Below are 19,623 nucleotides of genomic sequence, written 5' to 3'. Positions count from 1 at the left end.
CACCACCCCTCTGCTTCTAGTAGAAATGCAGCCTCCAGTTCAGGAGAAGAATCAGCTGTCAGCAGCACCCAACCCCAACTAGCTCCTTGCTTCAAGCTTGTCCTATAATCCAAGGGAGCATTTACCAGGAGGCCATTAATCAACAGGCAAGGCTAATCCCGACTGCAGTGCGACTTCTAACAAAGCACGCTCACAAAGCTGCTTGCGTGTTGACTCAGTACAAGAGTCAGAAAGAAGCCGTGGAGACCTTAAATCCCTGCCTTCTACTGCTCCCAGCACACTTTCTCCCCTCTTCCAGGTCACCTGGCAGCTCCCCCTTTGAGCTGGGTGAGCAGCACTCAGTGATGGCAGGACTGCGGTGTGCTGGAGAGGCTTACACCATCTGCAGAGCACGAGCACAATGCCATACCAACAAGACTTCACGCTTTGCTGTCTCTCTAGCCTTGAGCCAACACTGCTTGCATCTCTGACCTGGCCTCCAGATTTAACGCCTCCCTCCAACACCTTCATTACTGAACAGTGACATCTTGTTTACAAAGATCCTTCTGAATCTTTTCAAGGGCTACCCCCAGTAATGCTTCAAAAGGAGACAGAAGGGGACCTTTCTTCCAAGGTTGCTGAGCACTTATCTGTATTCCCAGCAAGCTAGGCAAGGCACCTCTGCATTGCTGTTTCACTCTGCAGTTAATTTTATAGGTATACGCAGAGGCAATTCGTTGTCATTTCTCGTAGAAGCATTTGAGACACAGGTAACTGACAGGAGGTGTTCCAGAGGCGGGAATAAGCTGGTTCAAACTCACTTAAGCTACATGAGTCCTGGTGGTTCATCTGTGTTTCCAGCTATTGGGACAGATTCCAGGCTGGAAAATTTGTCCAGAAAGCCTCTACATTGCTCCTACCAGCACTATTTTAGGCAACTCACCATGCAGGAATGCAGTTACTAACCAGACTTATTATTTAGGGAGGGGAGAGTTTCATAGTGCACCCAGGCCCCGATGAAAGGTTGTCCCACGTGGCCCCAAACATCCCCTTGTGGATTACCTGGGCATTAAGGAGCTGGGAGTGAACTTCCTGGTGGGCCTTGCGAAGAAGCTTGCTCTCTTCTCTGAGTTTAAAGACTGTATCTGCAAGAGAAGAACAAATTCGCTTAAGAGAGCTATTTCTGCACGTGCAAAGTCTGTCCTTACCGCTAATTCTTCTGAAATCTCACACGTCTCTCTCCAAGTTCAGGAACTATAGTGAAGCACTAGCCAGGAGCTAGCCAAACAGACCTACCAGACCCAAATTACTGTTCCTTCCAGCACTCCTGCCCACCCAAGGAACGTGCTCCTCTCCAGAGTGACTCTGCTAACTATTGCTAGCAGGGTCAGGCTCTTGCTGTGCTCGCTTTCAAAATAATTTGATTTATTTCTTCATTTTCCCTTATTCACTGCAGCTGGAGAGCAGGGGAAGCAGCAGTCAGTGCCCCCACCTCTGGAACCTGGGGGCTGAGAGGCACAAGGAGAGCTCTGCAGGGCTCCTGAACACACCACAGATTCAACACGGCTTCCCCCCAGCTGCACGGAAAAGCAGCTTCTTGAAAGGATGGTACAAATAAAAACACACAGCAAACAAAAAGCAAGCATAGAACAACTTGGTCCTCAGGGATGTTTATTCCCATGCTATTAAGTAGCAAGCTTGTGCCTCGCAGCTCCCAGATCGGGCTCCTTTCAAGCTCTCTGCACACTTAGTGCTTCAATGACAAGACACAAACTTACGTTTCAGTGCCTTGTAGATAACTATGTGTTCTCCAAATAAAAAGGAAGACTGACACAAAAAACGCCAGCCTTATTTTGGAGCCTGAGGCTCTCTTAAAATATCACTAACTGCGTGCACTAGGATTTCTCTGCAAGCAGAAATTGCTGCATCTGCTGTGACAGGGAGGGGATTTTTTCCCCTAACAGGACAGTCACTTCTTGAGCTGAAATCGCACATGCGATTCAGCCTACAGCGATGGTAGATATTTCTAATTACAGGGGTATATCTTCCTATAACATCCACCCCTGGGACAGGACAGTGCTATTGAGGTTGCATACTGTGTTTTTCCCTTGCGTTAAAGATTTAACATCAGAAGGAGCAAAGAAGGCTCGAGGACCGCTGAGCACAGCAAAGACATCCCCACAGCCCTTCAAGAGAACCAGAGGCATCTCAAGTGGGGGAGAGATGTCCAGAAGAGGCAGAGTTTCTCTGAGCCAGTACCTCAGTCACATCTAGGTCTTCAAGCGCATTCAAAACCTGGAAATCAAAACCTTCGTGCCAAGGCAGGTCCCTCCTCTGCCACCAGCACGGCAGAGGTGTGAAGTTCTGCTCCAAGTGACATCGCCAGGGGGTTTTAATCAATGCCATCAATAGGAGAAAAGTTTCAGTTATAGCTACAGGGCCCTTTTATCTGTAACACGAGTTCAGCAGTGATCAAACCCAGCCTTCTGTCTTCAGAGCAGGCTGTGCCAGTGTGCAAGGAGGGAAAAATGGAAAGCGCGGAATTAGAGTGGGGGAACAGCAGAGGACAGACTGTGCTGGGGTGTGAAACGCAGCATAAATAGACTGCAATTCTTACAAAGCAGAAGAGAAAATAGATCATAACGCAGCAGGAGGGGGAAAAGAGGCAAACAGGATTAAAAAGGCCCATGTTAACAAGATCAGGAAGCTTCAGCTGGCTCAGCTAGAGCATACACTCATAGCCTGTTAACTGGCATTCAAAACCACTTCCAGAAGGAGAGATTTTGAGGAACAGGGTACGACCACCCCAGCAGCACCACAACCGTTGGGTTGCGTGGTACAGCGGCATCAGTCCCCACGCCACACGCATCCAGCCAGCTTTGTCCCCAACCTGAGAGCTGCCCCAAAACTGTAAAGCAACGAGGAGCCACCAAACCCAGCTCCTTCATACTTCCGTGGGCTTCTGCTTTCCTCCAGCACCCCATTGGCAAGGGTTTCCTTTCCACAGCTGAACCCAGCGCTAATCCCTCAGGTCCGCTCCAACAGCTCGGAGCGGTGCCTACTGTTCAGAAGCGGCTCCTTCTTCACTGTACCTGCTGGTGGAGGCACATCTTCCAGCGCCTCTCCTGAGGACACATTATATATAGAAAGCACTAATGGAACACAAGGAAAGAAAATGAGGCATTAGCAATGCTGCTAGCTCTCTGCCACTTCTCAGAAGACTGTCGTGCTCTTTCGTATGCCATGGTTACCAGTACTTTCTCTTAGAGGAAGATTTAGTAGCCAGCTTTGAGCCTAAAGCACAGAAAAGAGATGGGACCGAGCGAGCAGTAGCCTGGGAAGGTGTACAGAGAATATTAATGCATCTCAGCCTTACGCTGACCTTCCTGACTAGCCTCCTTCTTCAGATTGCTTTTCTGATCATTATTCTTTCCCGTGGCAGAATTAATTTTCTTACTCCATTGGTGGCTGCATATTTCAAGAAGTGAGATTGAATCAGATGTTTAGGTTTTGCTTGCTTTGCTCAAGTTCCTCTTTTTAACCCATGAGTGCTCTTCAGGTATTGGGGCTCTGCTGGTCATCCACAGAAAGTGACAGCAGCTGTCACTCTCCCAGACCCGATTTAAGCGTGAGCAGATGTGAATCTTAAAAAAAACCCACATGATCTAATTAAGCAGTAGACTAAATAGAAACAACTCCTTAGGAATTAAATGGATTGGGTGTTCTCTGCAATACTTGCATATTAAATGCATTTTATAGACCTACACCATTAATTACAAAAAGTATGTTTAATTCTCTCCTAATCTTAAGCATTGGAATTTACCGAATTCCAGTGTTTCAGGAACAGAAATTGGTTTCTTTTTTTAAAAAAAAAAAAAAGCATACAGAGAAGTGAAAAATATATGCTGAAATAAACGGGATCTCTAAATGTCATGATGTTATTTCTCTGCACAAAAAAACCTCTCTGCTAACTTGGCTACGCCTTCCCACTAGAGAAAGGACAGGGGAAGGCAGGATTATCTGGTGGATAAACCTCTTGTTTCTGCCCAGCCTACAGTGGAACTACAGGCACGTACCTCTGCCTTAGCCTCACACCTCCTACTTTTGGGGTGTCTCATCCATTTGGAGTGTCCCCTCCAGGGACATGGGCTGTTTCACAGTCTGAATGCGGTCAGCACTTGGCACAAAGTTTTCATCTCACCTGGCTCTGCAAATCCACACAAATACGGTAAGCAGCAGCTGCAGTAAAAGCAGTCAGCAAAATTAAATTAGGCTTGGAAAATACCACAAGAAGTGCTGCTGCTGCTGACAGAAGCCAGGGATGCCCACGCAGTACAACAGTGCAGGGTCTCTGAACCCCAGTGAACTCAAAGACCGGTTAAATCCAAGGTAACACAGTCTCCCATGGGGCTATAAAAAAAAAAAAAGGTCACACACAGATGTTTCTACGGTTCTCCAGACCTTTTGGAAGGCCTGGAGAACAGCCACTGTCTTCTCCTGAGCTCAGATCTTCACGGCCCTTTCTCTACCTGGTGTTTTCTTGGCTCTCCATCACACTTACCCTGCAAGTTTGTGACTTCATTATCCTTCTCCTGCTGCAGTTGGGCGTACTTCTGGTTGTGGGTCTCCAGTGTCTTACGATGTTCCAGTTTTAAGCTGTTGTGCTGCAGCTGCAGGTCAAGCAGCTGCTTCTTGACATCTTCATGTTGGTTCTGAATACAAAAGGAAGTCAGTACAATTAAGGAGGGGAGGAGTAATTTAACTGCTGTCAAGTGCCACTCGAGTGTCTCTGTTTAATGAGTTGCTTGGGGAGGCGGATGAGACTTTGGTTCCTCCAGTAATGCAACTAAAAATTCCAGATTAAAAAAAACGTTCTCTGGTTTGAGAGTGATGTAAAATGCCAAAGCATTGTGAAGCAGTATGGGAGATCTCCCTAGAAGCTACTCAACTGTAAGAGAAGTGTGTGAGCAAGTCCATGCCTGCCTGAAAGAGAGATGGAGGCTCTGGGACACAGCCAAGGACACTCCTACTCCTCCCCAGCACTCAGCTCAGTAAGAGCAACTCAGGCTATAATCTCATCTGATATCAACCCAAACGCCTGTGATCCACAGCACAAATCCCGGGTCCTTTCCAGAGTCCCAGAGATGCTGAAGGACGGCATTACCTGCACGGATAAGTGTTCCCACGGTGCAGGTAGCATCAGCACATACGCTGCGTTACGGGAGTAGCTCACCTGGAAGCAGGGCTAAGGTCTAACCCCCACAGCCTTTCTGCGCCCAGGTATTACTGCTCACTTAGCACACAGATGCCTGGAGGCTCCGGTTATCCCTGCCTGGTTTGCTCCTCAATAGCCTGGCAGTTCTCCCAGCCACTGCTCCAAGCTGCTAGAGCGGGAGACCTTTTGCACAGCCACCACATCCTCTGACACAGAGGCCCACGCTCCCCGTATCACCACGGGACTCAACCACCAGGACAGCAGGAAACCCACAAGACCCCAGACCATATTTGACACAGGCCAGAACTCATCAGGTAACAGCTCTGCAACACACCATCTCCTCCCCTCCCTTCTCGCAGAGCCCGAGAAGAAAACACGCCGAGACACCCCTTTGCTCAGACCCACTGAACCAGAATTCACCTCCTTTCTGGTCCCCATGGTAACGCAGGGACCCTTCCACATTCAGTTTGTCAACACCAATTAGGTATGCAGATGGATTGGCTCCCAGGTGAACCCTGGCCCCTCCACACAGCAGCTCCTCAGGACTCAGGCAGCAGTTTCAATTAACCTTCCTGTAAAACAAATGTCTTTTTTTCCCTTTTTTAAAAAAAATAAAATAAAATTCTAAATGCTGTCGATGCTGGCGTTTATCCCCAGTAAAACAAAGTATCTGTGTCCCAGGCATTCTCCCCCGGAGCAATTATCCTGAGCTAAAAGAAGAGGAGTAACTATGCTCCAAAAATACACGCAACAGAAGAAAAAGCTTTCAGTATGAAGGGGTCCCAGAGAGAGAACAAAGACGAGACAAGGATGTTGGGTTAATCAGATCACAGAAGCAGAAAGGAAAATAGAATAAAAAAAAATCCCTGCTCTGGCTTGCAGAGACCTCGGGTACTTACAGCTCCCTCAGAGCCACCGGCAAAAAGCAGCGCAGGGAAACCAGACCCCTCAAATCATTTGGATACTCAACACCTCAGAGAAACCACCAACATCATCAGCGCGTGAGAATTGGTTTTTAACGAGAAACCCTGAGCAATTCAAGGAATCTGCAGTCCTCATCAGCTCAGGTCAATTAATTTCCAGCCCACGTTCTGCCTGGCAGGTGCTGTGTGTCCCCAGACTGCTCATGGTCAGGAAGAAGGGGGGGAATTCTCATCCTCTGACGGCAGCAGGAAGCTGAACGAAGTGCCTTGGCCAAGGTCACCCGGAGCACCTGAGCCCAGCCCAGCTCAGGAAGCACGCAGAGCAGCCTCACTCCTAGCCCGTTACTGAGGCTGGGACTGGTGAATGAGAACTTCAGGAGGGACCTAAAGATGCTGAGCTGCGTGGTGGCTGCAGGACAGGAGACCCAGAATATGCTACATGCGTTTTTTTTTAATTATTATTTAAGAGAACTGGAAGCAGAGCATTCTCGAGCCAGCAAAGCCCCGAGGAAGCCAGGAACCTCTCACGTCCAGAGCTGCCCATCTGGCTCACATCATTCCCCTCCTGCCTCAGAGATGCTGCTGTGCTTAACCAAGCAGAAACTGCAGGACACTGCACGTGAGTGGTGTGGAAATCGTGCACAAACAGAGGGAATACAGAGAGCACACTGCTGTCACGTTCCGCTGTGACCCTGCCCACCATGCCAGTGCTGCAGCACTGGGAGAAGTCAGCTAATGTGGGACAAATCGGGAACCCCACGTCCCAGCCACGTGAGCTCAGGCCAACAAAACCTCCTGTCCCACCTTCCCCTGCTGTTCAGGCAACACGCGGTGCCCAAGGTGCATCGCAGCCGTATCTCACCGGTGCGTCTGGGGAAACAGGCAGGGACGAGGGGAAAGAACAAACCAGAAGTCCTGTAAAACCGCACATTTCTGCTGCGATTCAGAAAGCAGCTCTGTAGACAGCATTGTACAAAACGGGATCGGTGGCTGGGTGCTTCGCCCACAAGCAAAGGAAGGGCACACCTCGCTGCAGGCTTCCAGGTCCCCGCAGTTTCAGGAAGCCCATGTGAACAAGCCTTTTGTTTAAAGCTGCCCGCCTCCTTGCCTGCGTGTTCCGTGGGTGCCAGGAGGCGTCCTACAGAAAGATGCTAAAAAAAAATATTCAGTCTTCACTCAAGAAGATGAAAGGAGTTATAAGGAGATGAAGTCTGGCCCCAGCAGGAATCCAGACACAGGCAACTGCTGCAGCCGCTATTTTTGGACAAAGCCAAGCCCTTGAGACTGGCCTGCTTCTTGCAGACGTTAATCAGACACAGAGAGCTTCACTACAGATCAGAACGGCTCAGGAGTCAAGCAAGGGTGATCCCTTTCTTCTGTAAGCAGCTAGAAAAAGGCAGTGCAAAACTGGAAGCTCTCCTTTGGTACCTGGTGCATCAGGAGAGCCCACGTGGTGAACAGCAGCAGCGGCAGCAAACCAGCAGTCTCAGCAGAGACCGTCACGGGGGCTTTGATCAAGGGTCAGCCCCAGCACCCTCACAGCTCTGAGGAGAGCCCAGATCCCATGCCGGGGAGCTGAGTTTCCTGCTGACACACACACCCCAGCAGCCTGAACCCCAACCAGCACCAAACGATGCCTTCTCTGCGGAGTGGTTCCCTGCAGAGCCCCTCGTCTCCAACTGCACACAGCAAAACAAAACGTTGAGAGAGGAGGGCAGTGAGCAGAAGAAAACAGACCTAAAGAAAGACAACTGTGGGCTACGGAGCTGTCCTGTGGGGTCAACCCACGACCCAGGCTGTCAGGTACAGCACCAGTGGCCGCAAACACCAAAGCCAGACAATGCACGTGTGGATTCACAGAAGTCTTGGGTCACGTTTGGGACCTTCAGCTTAACAGGGCTCGTTGTTTCTGTTCAGCATTACACGGCAATCACCCACTTCTGCCTCCTCGGTAATGATATTGCTGGCAGCAGTCTTCCTTGTCAAGAAGCTAGTACAAGTGGGAAGCATTTTTTGCCTGTGCTCCAGAAACAAACGTTATTCTAAGCCCCACAGCTAGCTACAAGTAGAGCTGAATGCTGCATTTTCAGGAGGGGGAAGCTGTAATCCACCACACTTCAGTCCCAAGGGCTCGGCTGTCTTTCAGCAGCTGTAAATGCAGTTACAAAATAGATGAAAAATTCCTCCCAATAAAAGGCAGTGAGAGAAGGAGAGCCAGGATGAAGTGCTCTCACTGTCCCTGAGAGAGAAGCAAACCGGAGCACGCTGCTCAGGCTGCAGTTGCTACGAGGAGGAGAAGTCGCTGCTGCGAAGCGTTCCCAGAGCTGGATAATGCCCTAGAGAGCCGCGCTTCCGTCCTCCCAGAGCTTGACTCCAAAGGCAGGCAGCTGGACGTCCAGCTCTGCTCGGTGGTGCTCGGGGCTGCTGGATCCCAGCCCACTCCCTGCGTCCCAGAACTAAATCACTGCTTGGCTGGAAACGCTCCAGCTTAAAACATTAAGAAAATCATCACCACCAACAGACCACAGCTGCATTGTGCTAACGAAACCCAACTTTCACATTGTGATGTGGTTCAGGTAGAGCACGTGATAAGCTTTAAAACCACCGTCAACCACCCCACCTGGCCTTAAGGTACATTCTCTTAGCCCAGCAGGGCAGGACACAGTGAAGAGGCCCATTTTCATGCTAAGGAACACAAAAGAACGTGCTGAACAACAGAACTCCTGTGTGATAAGCTGCACAAAGACTACCATTGAGATGAGGTATACACCGAGGCTGTAATCTGATACAAAGCCCAACAGAATAAATAGCAAAAGTCCCATAAACCTGAACAGCCAGGAAGAAACATGGATCAACGGCACGGAACCACGGATCCACAGCCCTCTGGGCTGGCACTAGCTGCAGGAAGGCCTTGGTCTCTCCCTGGTACCTCTGGTAAGCGAAAGCTCTGAGCTACCTTCCAGGGAGCACTCTAACGTGTAGCAAATGGTGAGTACTGAAATCAGACCAAAACCTTACCTTCAGGATCTTGTGCTGGGAACTGAGGGCCCCATATCTGTTCATAGAGTCTTGCTGGAAAAAAAAGAATTAAAATTTAATGGTGCCATTAGGTCCCAGAAAAGCCTAAGGCATGTGAAACACACATCAACACCCGCCCAGGCACTGCACCAGCAGCAAGATAAATACTCAGTAAGGTATGCAGTATTACCAGCAAGCGAGTACAAATTGCAAGCAAGCTGCCCAGCCATAAGAATATTCAGATATTCATCCATGAGTTTCTTCGTGTAACAAGATGACATTCACCCACAGATGAGCAAGCTAAAAGCTGTTCCTCTCCCCCAGCATCTCACCAACAGATGCTCTGAGAAAGGAATAAAACTAGCCTTGTGACTCCAGCAAATGGGATGGGCTGTAACCCTTCCACTGTGCTATCTCACAGGAGGGAGTAAGCAGAACAGCTCTGGCACAACACAGCCTTAAGATAAAGCAGATCTTCACACATGATCCATCCCTAAGATAAAGCAGATCTTCACACATGATCAGCCTTGCAAGATGGAGTCAGCCAAAGTTGCTTTTAGACCATACATTCTCACCGTCTTTCATACCGCCCAGACAGCAGCCCTGGCCTCATGGCTGTGGTGGTACCACAAAGGTCTTGACCATCCTTACACACATGCAGGAAAATACAGACGCTCTGAGGAATAAACTGTACGTACCTTCTCCTTGTTGAGAGCTTCCTGAGCTTCTAATTTATACACTAAAAAATCTAGAAACAGAAGAGAAGACAATTAAATGACCTGGGATTAACAAGGACCTGCATGGGTGTATTTACTCTTGTACATCAGCTTTAAAGGATGGGGCAGTCTGGAGTGTCTGCCTACTGGGGAGCGTAGGGATGCCAATATTATAGAGTCCTTATAGAGCTCAGCATCTTCAGATCACTTAGAAGTTACTATTTCTACGGAAAAGCGATCTAATGCCAGGTATAGCTATCACTTCTGAAGTGCTCCAACACGTCAGGATGGGTGCGATCACTCGCAGATTAGACTGAAGACATCTGCAGGAATATAAGAGAACAGAACCCACCTCCCAGCCCACGAGCAATGGAGAAGCCAGCTAACTATTCTCCCCACGCAAACCAGCTGTGAGCCTCACCTGGGGAGCATTCACAAACAGCCACACACTGCACTGAAGGCAGAAAGCGCTCTGGGTGCCACGTGTGCATCTCCCCACAGGGCTGCTGGAGCGTTGTTTGGCCACTGCTCTGCGAGAGACTTACCTTCCTTGGTCTTCTTGTGCTCCCCTCGCTCCTTCTGCAAGGATCGCTCCAGCCGGGATCTGTGCTCGTACACAACTGGGGAAGCAGAGAGAGGCAGAGCGTGAAATAAACCCTGACATTTCCTCCCAGACATTCTCACCTAAATTCCAGGCCAAGCAAACCAACAGCGCTGAAGCGCACGCACGTATCTGACACCCTGACATCCTGCGAGTCTCTGCACTCAGGTTTTGCTTTGGAGCCTGGGCTGTGAGCTGGATTTGGCGGCCAGTGGCTGAACTGAACATTTACAGGCCAAGCCCACCTCCAGGCTCAAGACAGCCAGAGCCTTCCAGGCTTTCTGCTCTGCATCAGCAGCGTGTGGGAGAGATGTGTTCTCCCCTTCCACCCCCGTCTCCATCCCAACCATTAACTGGCCCTCAAGGCCACTGAGGAAGAGCGAGCCAGCAGCCCCCTCTCCTACTACACACAAAAGAGCATCTGTGCTCTGCGCAGGGGAGCCGAGAAGGGAGAGGGACGAGGCTGCTTTGTGCAGCAGCCACACGACAAATGGAAGTGCCAGAGAAACCTCCTGATGGATGATGATTTTAATCCGCCCTGACGCCTGAGCGCTAACCAAGAGCTGTCCCTGAGTCCTGGCACTCAGCTGCAAGCAGGCAGCTCCTCCAGCCCCTCCGCACGGAGGCTCCCACGGTGCCACAGCAGCACCACGCTGCAGGCAAGGTTTTGGGGGCAAGTGACACCACGGGCGCTGAACAGTGCCCAGAACAAACGAAGCAAGGGGGGGATATCATCACGTATAAAATAAGATCCAGTCGTGTCATGTGGGAGCAGCAAAGGCCACGCGTGCCCTGCCCTAGCAGGTGGTTGCTGCCTGAGAGCAGCCGTCCCAGAGCGAGCAGACACGAGACACAAAGCACCCGTACGTCTAATATTTTAGAGTTGACCTCCCGTGGCACAGATGTTGCTCTCAAAGAAGCACGAAGAAGTGCTCAGAGGTAATCCTGGCACCCTAGAAGTCAGCCTAGGACATTTGCCTAAATCATACTGCACACCACCCAGGAACTGCGAGGCCGAGGACGGGACGTACCAGAACCTCACTTTGATGAGGACAGTCCTGCCTTGCCTTACCACGGGCACGTCTGGCACCTTCGTAGCCCCTGAAGGAAAAGCACAAACCACCCAAGCGCTGCACCTTTTTGCCACCCCACCCATTTCTCCCCGGGCAGGGAATTCCAGCCACCCATCTCCTCAGCTGCCTCCTCGGTGGATGAGCAACAACGGGGTGAAGCTCACGGCTTTTGCTGATAAACAACCCAGCGCCAGTCACGTCTCATAACCACGTGTGGGTTTTGAGCCTTCAGACTCCCTGCAAGCGAAGTGAAGCCCAGATGTCAGAGCGAGTTGGTGTTTCTGCACTTTAAATAACTGCCAAGCCTTGAGCAATCCTGCAGGCAGAGCAAGGAGCGAGCAGGGGCTGAGCACGGCACAGTGACAGGAGAGCTGGGTGCGCAAATCCAACATGGCGTCGAATAAAGCGTGCTGGAAAAAAATACTCCACAACATCCCCCCTGCGGACACACCTCTCCCAGCCTGTGCTCCGCCACCACTTCCTTCAAAACCTTTGAGGAGCCCGCAGGTAGGACGGTTTGAGTGGTTTCACCGCCGCAATCCACACGAGGTCACGCAGTTCTCGTCTCCACCACCTACCCAGCAACTGTACAAGGAGACACCCGCTCATCCTCAGTGCCCCTGCGAGGGCTGTGCGTGGTCTGCGCTGTGCTGGTGGCTTTACAGGAGACTCTCGATGGCTGGGGGTTTGTTCCCTGCTGGAAGGGCCTGTTCTGCCCAGAAAAATAACCTCCAGCTCATTTACCTCTGCGATTTTTAAGCCAAACTCGTGACACTGGCTGGGCCCAAGCCTGGGATTTTTGTAATGCTTCGGTTTACCAGCGGCAGGTCTGTTCATATTTACAGTCGTCTCCAGCAACAACTGAGTGCCTGAGCAAATCAGGGGAACAAGGGGTGGTATTTCAAGCCAGACGTAAACTGCTGAGTCCTAAGGGTCTTGCTGATGGCAGTTCAGCTGCTTCCCAAGCCCCCTGGAGCACCACCCCAGCCTGCCAGGTAGGCTGGCAGTCTACACACCGAGGGTCCTGCTCCAAGACGGGAACTGAATCCAAATATCCCGGCATCCCATCGTCCCCCACGGAGCAGCTTCAGAGCTTCCAGGCGGTGACTCGTCCTGGCCCGAAATCAAGGCTCAGCAGTACACGACAGTTGGCTCCTCCTGGAGCACGCTGCTTTTAGCCACTGCAGGTACGGGGACAATTTTTTAGGCTTTACCAGCCTGGGCTCGCGGCACGACAAGCTCAGTCCAACCCCAGAGCGAGGAGCTGTTCCCCGGACACTTTCACACCCAAATCATCTCCCCTGAGCCACCCAATTCCCTCTTCCACCTCTGGCCTCCCTCACAGGGCAGGAAGCGTGGTGCTCTTGCTCAGGAATTCCCAGCCTCCAGCCACGTTATCTCCTTCCTTCTAGCTTCCCTCCCTAACACAGACAGACATGCCAGCGGTGAGGATCCTTCCCCTGGGCCGGGCCGCTTCCTCGATGCTTTCCTCTGAAGCGAGGCCTTCTCCAAACCATCGCTGCAGAAATACTTACTTGCGCCTAGTCTGGGAGGACGCTTCCCTTGCTGAGCGCAGCGGTAAGCAGCAAGCCCATCGCTGCGGCTGTCCAAGCGTCTGCTTCAGTGACAGCTTTATTTTAAGGCACGCTTTTCCCAGCATCACCCCGAGGGCTTTCCCTGCCCGGCTCGCTACGCGAGCAGGTAAGCACATAAGAGACCGTGAGTGCTTCCTCAACACACGCTGAGAAGCCTTGTTCAACGAAACAGTCAGCTGAAACACCTCAGCCACTACCCCCAAAGCCTTGTGAGCTCTGGGCGCTCGTGTTTTTGCTGAGAGCATCTCACTTCCTTGCAGTCTCACCTAGCAGAGCACCTGAGCACAAATATCCGACGCGGTGGGAGCCTCACTCGCACAGGACCAGGCAGTAAACAACTATTTTGTGCAGAAAGCTGCTCAGATAACCCCGAGCTACCAGGTGCTACTGAGCTCACTCAGCACACGCAAGACTAAAGCACAGGAAAGCACCTCCAGCAACAGGCTTGCCATAACACCCGTAGCCAGAAGTCACAATGCAAGCTCCACAAAGCAGACGACTTTTTTAATACGTATTTTTTAAAATGTATAAGTAGGATAAGCTGAAGTAACCTCCAGCAAGTAAAAAAAAAAAAAAAAGAAATTCTCTCCTCTGCCATTTCTCCGGGTCTGCAGAGCCTGGAGAAGCTGGGTTCAGCTTTGCACAGCTCAGCAGCGGAGCAGTCTCCCCGCTCACCTCTGCGGTGGGATCCAGCTCCAGCCCAGCAGGCCAAAATGGCACTTCCAGCTCGAGCAGACAGGAAGCCAGGAAGTCTTTAACAATTCGCAGCTACAAGAGGGAGTGGAGGGTGGTCAGTGTCTAAATCCAGGCTGGAATCCAGCCAGGACTCAGCGCTAAAGCACTGTCACCTGCTGCCAAATGAGCTAAAAATGCAGAGCTGGAACAATGAGATCCCTTGCAGTGCCTTGCCTTTGGGAAGGGAGATCAGGCCAGGCCTTCCACAGACATGCTCTCATTTTACAAGACCTCAGAAAGCAGGGTGACTGCGTGAAGGGACTGTTATCTCAGCTGTACGGAGATGAACATCTGCCAGGGAGAGTTTAGGAGATCCACGACGGGAAGAGAGCGATTCCAGCCTTGCAGACAGGCTCAGCTCATCACCTACAAAGAGCTTTCTTCTCAGTCGCTCTCCTTGTTACAGAGAAACCCTCCTGCCAGCCCCCATCCAGCCACATCACAGCTAACAACCCGCAGCACCAGGCACTTGGGCAGCAGCCCTGCTGCAGAGCAGAGACCCCAAAGCCCAGCCCTTAAAGCAGAGCCCAGTATCTGGCAAGGAGGCTCCACGCAGTCTCAGACACCTCCGACCCTCCCCGCAGGAGCACGAGGGATGCAGGGACGGAGAAGCCCGGCAGATTCCTCCTCGATGCCACCTGGAGCACAACGAGAGGGGCAGCAAGCTGCCCGGTGAGGTGGGTGCCTGCCAGCAGCAGGCTCCAGGAGGCTGAGCGGGTCACACGCCGACGACGGCACCTCCCTTCTCATCACGCCGCGTGTTTTACCCTGCGGCAAGGTCAGCAGCTGCTTTGCCCTTATTTTGAGAGAGAAGACGAGGTCCGCTCCCTGGCTGTGTGTGGGACAGGCACTGCTGTTTCACAGCAGCTCCGGACGTCCCTCTCCACTCCCTCCTCCGCTCGATTTCCCTTTCACTCGCTCCCAGCCCAACCCCTGCCCTTTCCAGCTTTATTTGGAGGCAGCCAGAAGCATTAACCGCATCTTGTGCTCGAGCCTAAGAGGAGTAGGAAACAAACAGCACTGAATTCCACCCCATAACACATCCTCCTTTTGTAGGGCTGGAAAGACGAATCGGACGCCGCAGACAAACAGCAATTCAAGTCTCACTCCAAGCCAGCACCAAGGAGAGCCCCGGGGTGCTGGCACCCAGCTCCCTGCTCAGCGCCCGGCACCGCCAGCTGTGCAGGGCCACGGCCGGGTGTGCAGGATGCGGCTGCACGGAGGTGGCCCCTATTTAGGGACTGCCTCTCCCAAATCCTAAAAGAAGCTTCGCCTCTTAAAACTGTTGGACAAGTGTCTTCTCAAAATAAAAAGGGTATCCATGGCAACGACTGTATTTAGGAACGGGAGGGCTGGCAGAGGGTTAGAAACCCCAGCAACGGGCCACAGCACTGCTGCTCAAACGTATTTGGGTGGAAAAAAAAAAAATATTATGAGCCTGTCTCAGCTGCTGGCTGGAGCGTGCTGTTCCCAGAACCGGGGTTCCCTGAGGCTGTTGCTGTCGGCTCGTTCCTTGAAGCAGCCCCTCTCCAAGCGATGCCAGGAGGGGATGGGGACAAGCTTCTGCCCTGCTGCTCTCGGCGTCTCAAACACAGGATGCAGGTGGGGACTGCAGTGGCTGGGACTGTGCAGCACGTCAGGAGCTGCGGGTGTTTAAATGCCTCGTGACAGAGTGAGAAGAAAAGGAAACAAAACGTAAGGTAATAGCAGTAAACCTATACACTTGATGGATCAATTCAAAACATTGCTTTTTTAAAGCATGTTTCCTTGAGAGGCAAACACGCACATCACTTTGCTTCCCCAATTCTGCTGGAAATACAGAGCCCTGAGCACAAGAAGCTCAAGTTAAATTCGCATCACAACACTGCACACAAAGCCACCTGAAAAGGTTTAACCCAGAAGACACATCTTGAGCCACAAACCTGCAGAACTCCCCAGCAATACAGCCTACAGAACCAACGTCACCGTCCGTGTGAGCAGAGGCCATAACAGACACCCCACGCTTGATTCCAGCCCGAGGAAGAGCTCTGGATTTAAACGCCACAATCTAATCCCGCTCGCTCTGTGAAAAAGCATTAAATCGGCCTCCTGACCTCGAGGCATCAGCACCAGCCACATGCAAACAGCATCTTGTCCACGTAAGACTCGTTCTGTGGGCACTCAGAATAACCCATCCTCCAGCACTACACACAGCCACGGGCTACCAAAGAGCGAATTCCTCCCCGGCTGCTCCGCAGGAAGCTCAGCAAACCCCTCCACGGAGCCCAAGTCTAGCGAGAGGTGCTGGCACTGCGGCTCGGGCAGACGGGGAAGTCTCAGACGTCCAGACTAGCCAAAGGAGAGAGAGTTCAGCAGTGGGACAACGTAACGTGACTGCAGCCTTCCCTGCTGGAATGTCTCCACCGGCTAAAACGTCATTCTCCCACAGGCAGGCATCTCTGCAAGCAGGACAAACGAGGGGGGGAGAAAGGGGAGGGAGGCACACACACACCACGCGTGCCTTCCAGCGGCTCTCGCCAGAGGAACCAGCGCTCCTGCCACCACAACAGCCCGGAGCGGGTAAGGGGGCTCAAAAAGCCAACTCATTGCCTCCCCTGATTTTTATTTATTTTTTTAAAGATGCTCTAAGCACCGAGCTTCCAATCAGCCCCAAACAAGCTGGCAGGAGTCACAGACCGATCTCTTGAGAAGATGGGTTTATTTTCTCACAAAGGTAACAGACAGCACGACAACAAACTTTACTAGAGGGCCCCCTGCCTATTTATTCACTTTCTGGTCCTGGCCAGAGAGCACAGCCAGGTCTCGGAGCCTGCCCCACGAGTCTACGCAAGCCCTGTTTGTATTTTTACTGCTTCACATTTAGATCCATGCAGGACTAGCCACAGGGAGCTGTGGGGAGATCTGAGCTAGGCAGGACACAGCTGAACTCCCCACCCCAGCACACGCCGTCCCCTTGCCGCTGTGTGCAGCAATTCAGACTCCAGGCTGAGGAACTCCAGAAAGCAAGGGGGGGGGGGAAAGAAACAGGGGACATCTTCCTAGAGCCCTTCAGAAGTCAAACCTCACTCCACAAACGCTCCCCGCCTGTCACTGGGCTGCGGGGAAGCAAAGGAAGCTCGGAAGGCACGGACACAGCCAGTCACTCACCTTGGAGCTGGGCAGACAGCGCTTCCTGCTGCTGCTTGTATTTCTGGGCCAGGGCTTCGGCACTCCTCACCTTCTGCTGCAAGTGATGGTACAGGAAAACTCCCGAGCCTAAGCACACCACTGCCAGCAGGCAAAACCCGGTCTGCAGGAGCCCCTTCTGCCTCCTCGAGCACATGCCCGTGCCCATGATGGGGCTGAAGCAAAGCAATGCAGCGCTGCCTCCCTGGTGTTGCTACAGCATCTGATTTTTTTTTTTTTTTTTTTAATTTTTTTCCCCGCAGACAGCTCCTTTCCTCCACAAATCCCTTCGGTTACCCTCTGCCAGGTTCGATCCAAGTCTCAATCCGCTCCTCCCCAGCCCTCAAAGCAGCAGAGGATGCTCCAGAAGCGGGTTATTCCTCATCGCCCGGGGGAGAGGAGCGCAGGCGATCGCCGCTGGCCGAGCAGAGCCGCATCCTTCAGCTGCGAACCGCCGCGGGGTCCGGCCCGGGAGGCGGCGGGGGGCTGCCGGGGGGACCCTGCGGAGGAGGAGAGAAAGTTTTTGCTTCCCATGTGCTGCAGGAGGAGGAGGAGGAGGACGAGAGGGGGGGCAGCCGTGGCGCTGGGCTCGTCCCACCTCCCCCTCTCCAGCACCGACCGGAAAAAATAAGCCGTGGGCTGAGGAGTGCTCCCGCTCCCTCCCTCCGCTTTCCTCCCCGCCTGCCGGCGGATGCCGAGGGGAAGCCGCAGCCCCGGGGCCGCCAGAGGGGCTGGGGGGCTGCCCGGGGAGCCCCCCAATGTCCTGGGGGTCTCCCTCAGGGTCTCCCTCAGCACCCCGGGGGCACGGGGAGCCAGCATGGCACCTCCACCCCAAAGCAGCTTGAGCCACCCGCTGCCCCCGGTTGCTCTCCGCTCCCCTTTCTGCACCGCGGGCACCTGTTGCTACCAGGAGGCAGCTGAGGGACGTTTGCCTTGGCGAACAGGGAGGACAACCTCCAAACCCCAAGGGGTTTAAGAGCAGTGCTTTCTTCTCAGGAAAACACAAGCCTGCAAAGGCCTGAGGACGGCAGAAGGGTGTGAGATGCGTTTTCAAGGTGCTCCGAGCAGCTGTCGCCTTTCCTAAAGACGTGCCTTAACGCGGGCTGTTCTTTCCTGGCAGAGCCCAGCCTGCTCCAGCCTGGCAGGGGAAGGTGTGCAGCTGGGCAGGAGCAGGAGGGAGCAGCCCTGGCGCCCGCGACACGCACACACGGCTTGCTTTTGGCACCCTGCTGAGCTCAGTCCGAGCGCTGAAGGCCCCCGGTGTGGGGTGAGCCTTGCCCGCACCAGCAGCCCCGCTGCCAGGTTGGCTCGTCCCTTATCGGAGCTCGCAGGGACGCTTCCTCTGGAGTTCTGCCAAGCTCCGTGTTTCAGGCATCTGGAGAATAAGCAAAATTCGTAACAATTAATGCTTCAGCAGCAATTCCCCCTCCAAGAGTCAGGCGCAGCTTTACAAACGTTAATCAAAGGAGCTCTACAGCGCTGCTGGGAAAGAGCAGGATGGCATCCCTCTGCCTCCGAGACGTGCAGATGGGGACATGGAGGCACGGCACCCTCTGAGGTTACGGTTTATCCAAAGTAACTAAGTTTTTAAAGTCAATTTTTAAGCATTTTAATCAGATCTGGTATGCCTTTTGAGGCGTATGCCAGCAGAAGGGCGAGACAGCCGACGGGAAGTCAGGTGATCTGGCTAACAGGCCTGGCTCCGGGCACGGCTTCCGAAGGAAAAAAAACACACCTTTTTTTAATGAATTAACTGATTATTCCAGCCTGACACAGTGGAACGTGAAACTGCTGAGGTTTAACGCTCAGCTCTTTCTGAGACCCAGAATCCCCCTACCATGATGCTGCCTGTGTCTGCCACAGACCCTTTGAGGTGGGACCGGGGTGATCCCGTTGCTGACTGAGGCATCCTCCCACACCGCACAGCCCCTGTGCACCCCACAGCCTTGCCGTCCAACTGCTTCTCGGCACCAATGTCCTGGGGGGGTTGTTGGATGCTTCAGCATCTCCCCAGGCTGTTTGTCAGGAGCTGGAATGTCTTTTGTCTGCGTCTTGAGGACTGGGGAGGCAGCCTGGGGAAAGAGGGATTTGAGTCTCAGTTTTGCTTCTATTCAGCACATTCTTTTTTATTTTTTTTTTTTTTTGCCTGCTCTCATTAATTACTTCCTCATGTGCTGGTTCCTGCCTGAGAAACACTGGGGATTCCTGAGGTTTTGACAGAGAGGACTCTGGAAAAGGTTAAAATCCTGATTTAGGGAACGGCGATCCGAGAGGGCTTTGGTTGACGAAGTTGCTGCGATCCAGCACTTCTCTACCACTGTAACAAACTCACTTACGGATTTAGCTCCACATTTCTGTACCAGATCCAGGGCCAGAGGAACAGAGCAGCCCCAGCAGAGAGCAAAAGGGTTTGCTGCTCTGCCAGCGTGTTTGTGCTGCGTGGCCTGCTAGTGGAACCCCCACAGGCTGTGAGCTGAGCCCACGTCCCAGCAGGCAGGGACAAAATCCTCCCTTTCGGTCCTGCTCTTCCGCATCCAAACAGCACCAGGGCCCTCGGCTTCAGCTGTTCTTCTGAGATTTCTCTCGTTTTTAGGAGAAGCTAA

At 52.6% G+C, this 19,623-nt stretch overlaps 1 protein-coding gene across 4 annotated transcripts in view; it reads right to left on the bottom strand.

Moving 5' to 3' along the window:
- The window catches only part of LOC121058135 (Golgi integral membrane protein 4-like), a 30,966-nt gene extending 11,894 nt beyond the window's left edge, over positions 1-19,072 (bottom strand). For 2 of the 4 annotated variants that reach the window (XM_040533228.1, XM_040533226.1), the window contains exons 1-6: positions 17,003-17,624; positions 10,397-10,471; positions 9,834-9,883; positions 9,136-9,189; positions 4,541-4,691; positions 1,042-1,124 (exon numbers count right to left, since the gene is read on the bottom strand). In XM_040533228.1, the coding sequence (XP_040389162.1) occupies positions 1,042-1,124; positions 4,541-4,691; positions 9,136-9,189; positions 9,834-9,883; positions 10,397-10,471; positions 17,003-17,189 (600 nt within the window). In that variant the 5' untranslated portion in view covers positions 17,190-17,624. Of the gene's footprint in view, positions 1-1,041; positions 1,125-4,540; positions 4,692-9,135; positions 9,190-9,833; positions 9,884-10,396; positions 10,472-15,948; positions 16,251-17,002; positions 17,625-18,229; positions 18,396-18,857 lie in introns of those variants that run through there. The other 2 variants (XM_040533227.1, XM_040533230.1) reach the window with 2 other exon arrangements.
- Between the last annotated feature and the right edge of the window lie 551 nt (positions 19,073-19,623).

The sequence above is a fragment of the Cygnus olor genome, chromosome 21 (genome assembly GCF_009769625.2).
Source record: "Cygnus olor isolate bCygOlo1 chromosome 21, bCygOlo1.pri.v2, whole genome shotgun sequence".
NCBI lineage: Eukaryota > Metazoa > Chordata > Aves > Anseriformes > Anatidae > Cygnus > Cygnus olor.
Note: the sequence above shows the minus strand (reverse complement) of the source record. Positions and strands in the feature narration are given on the sequence as shown.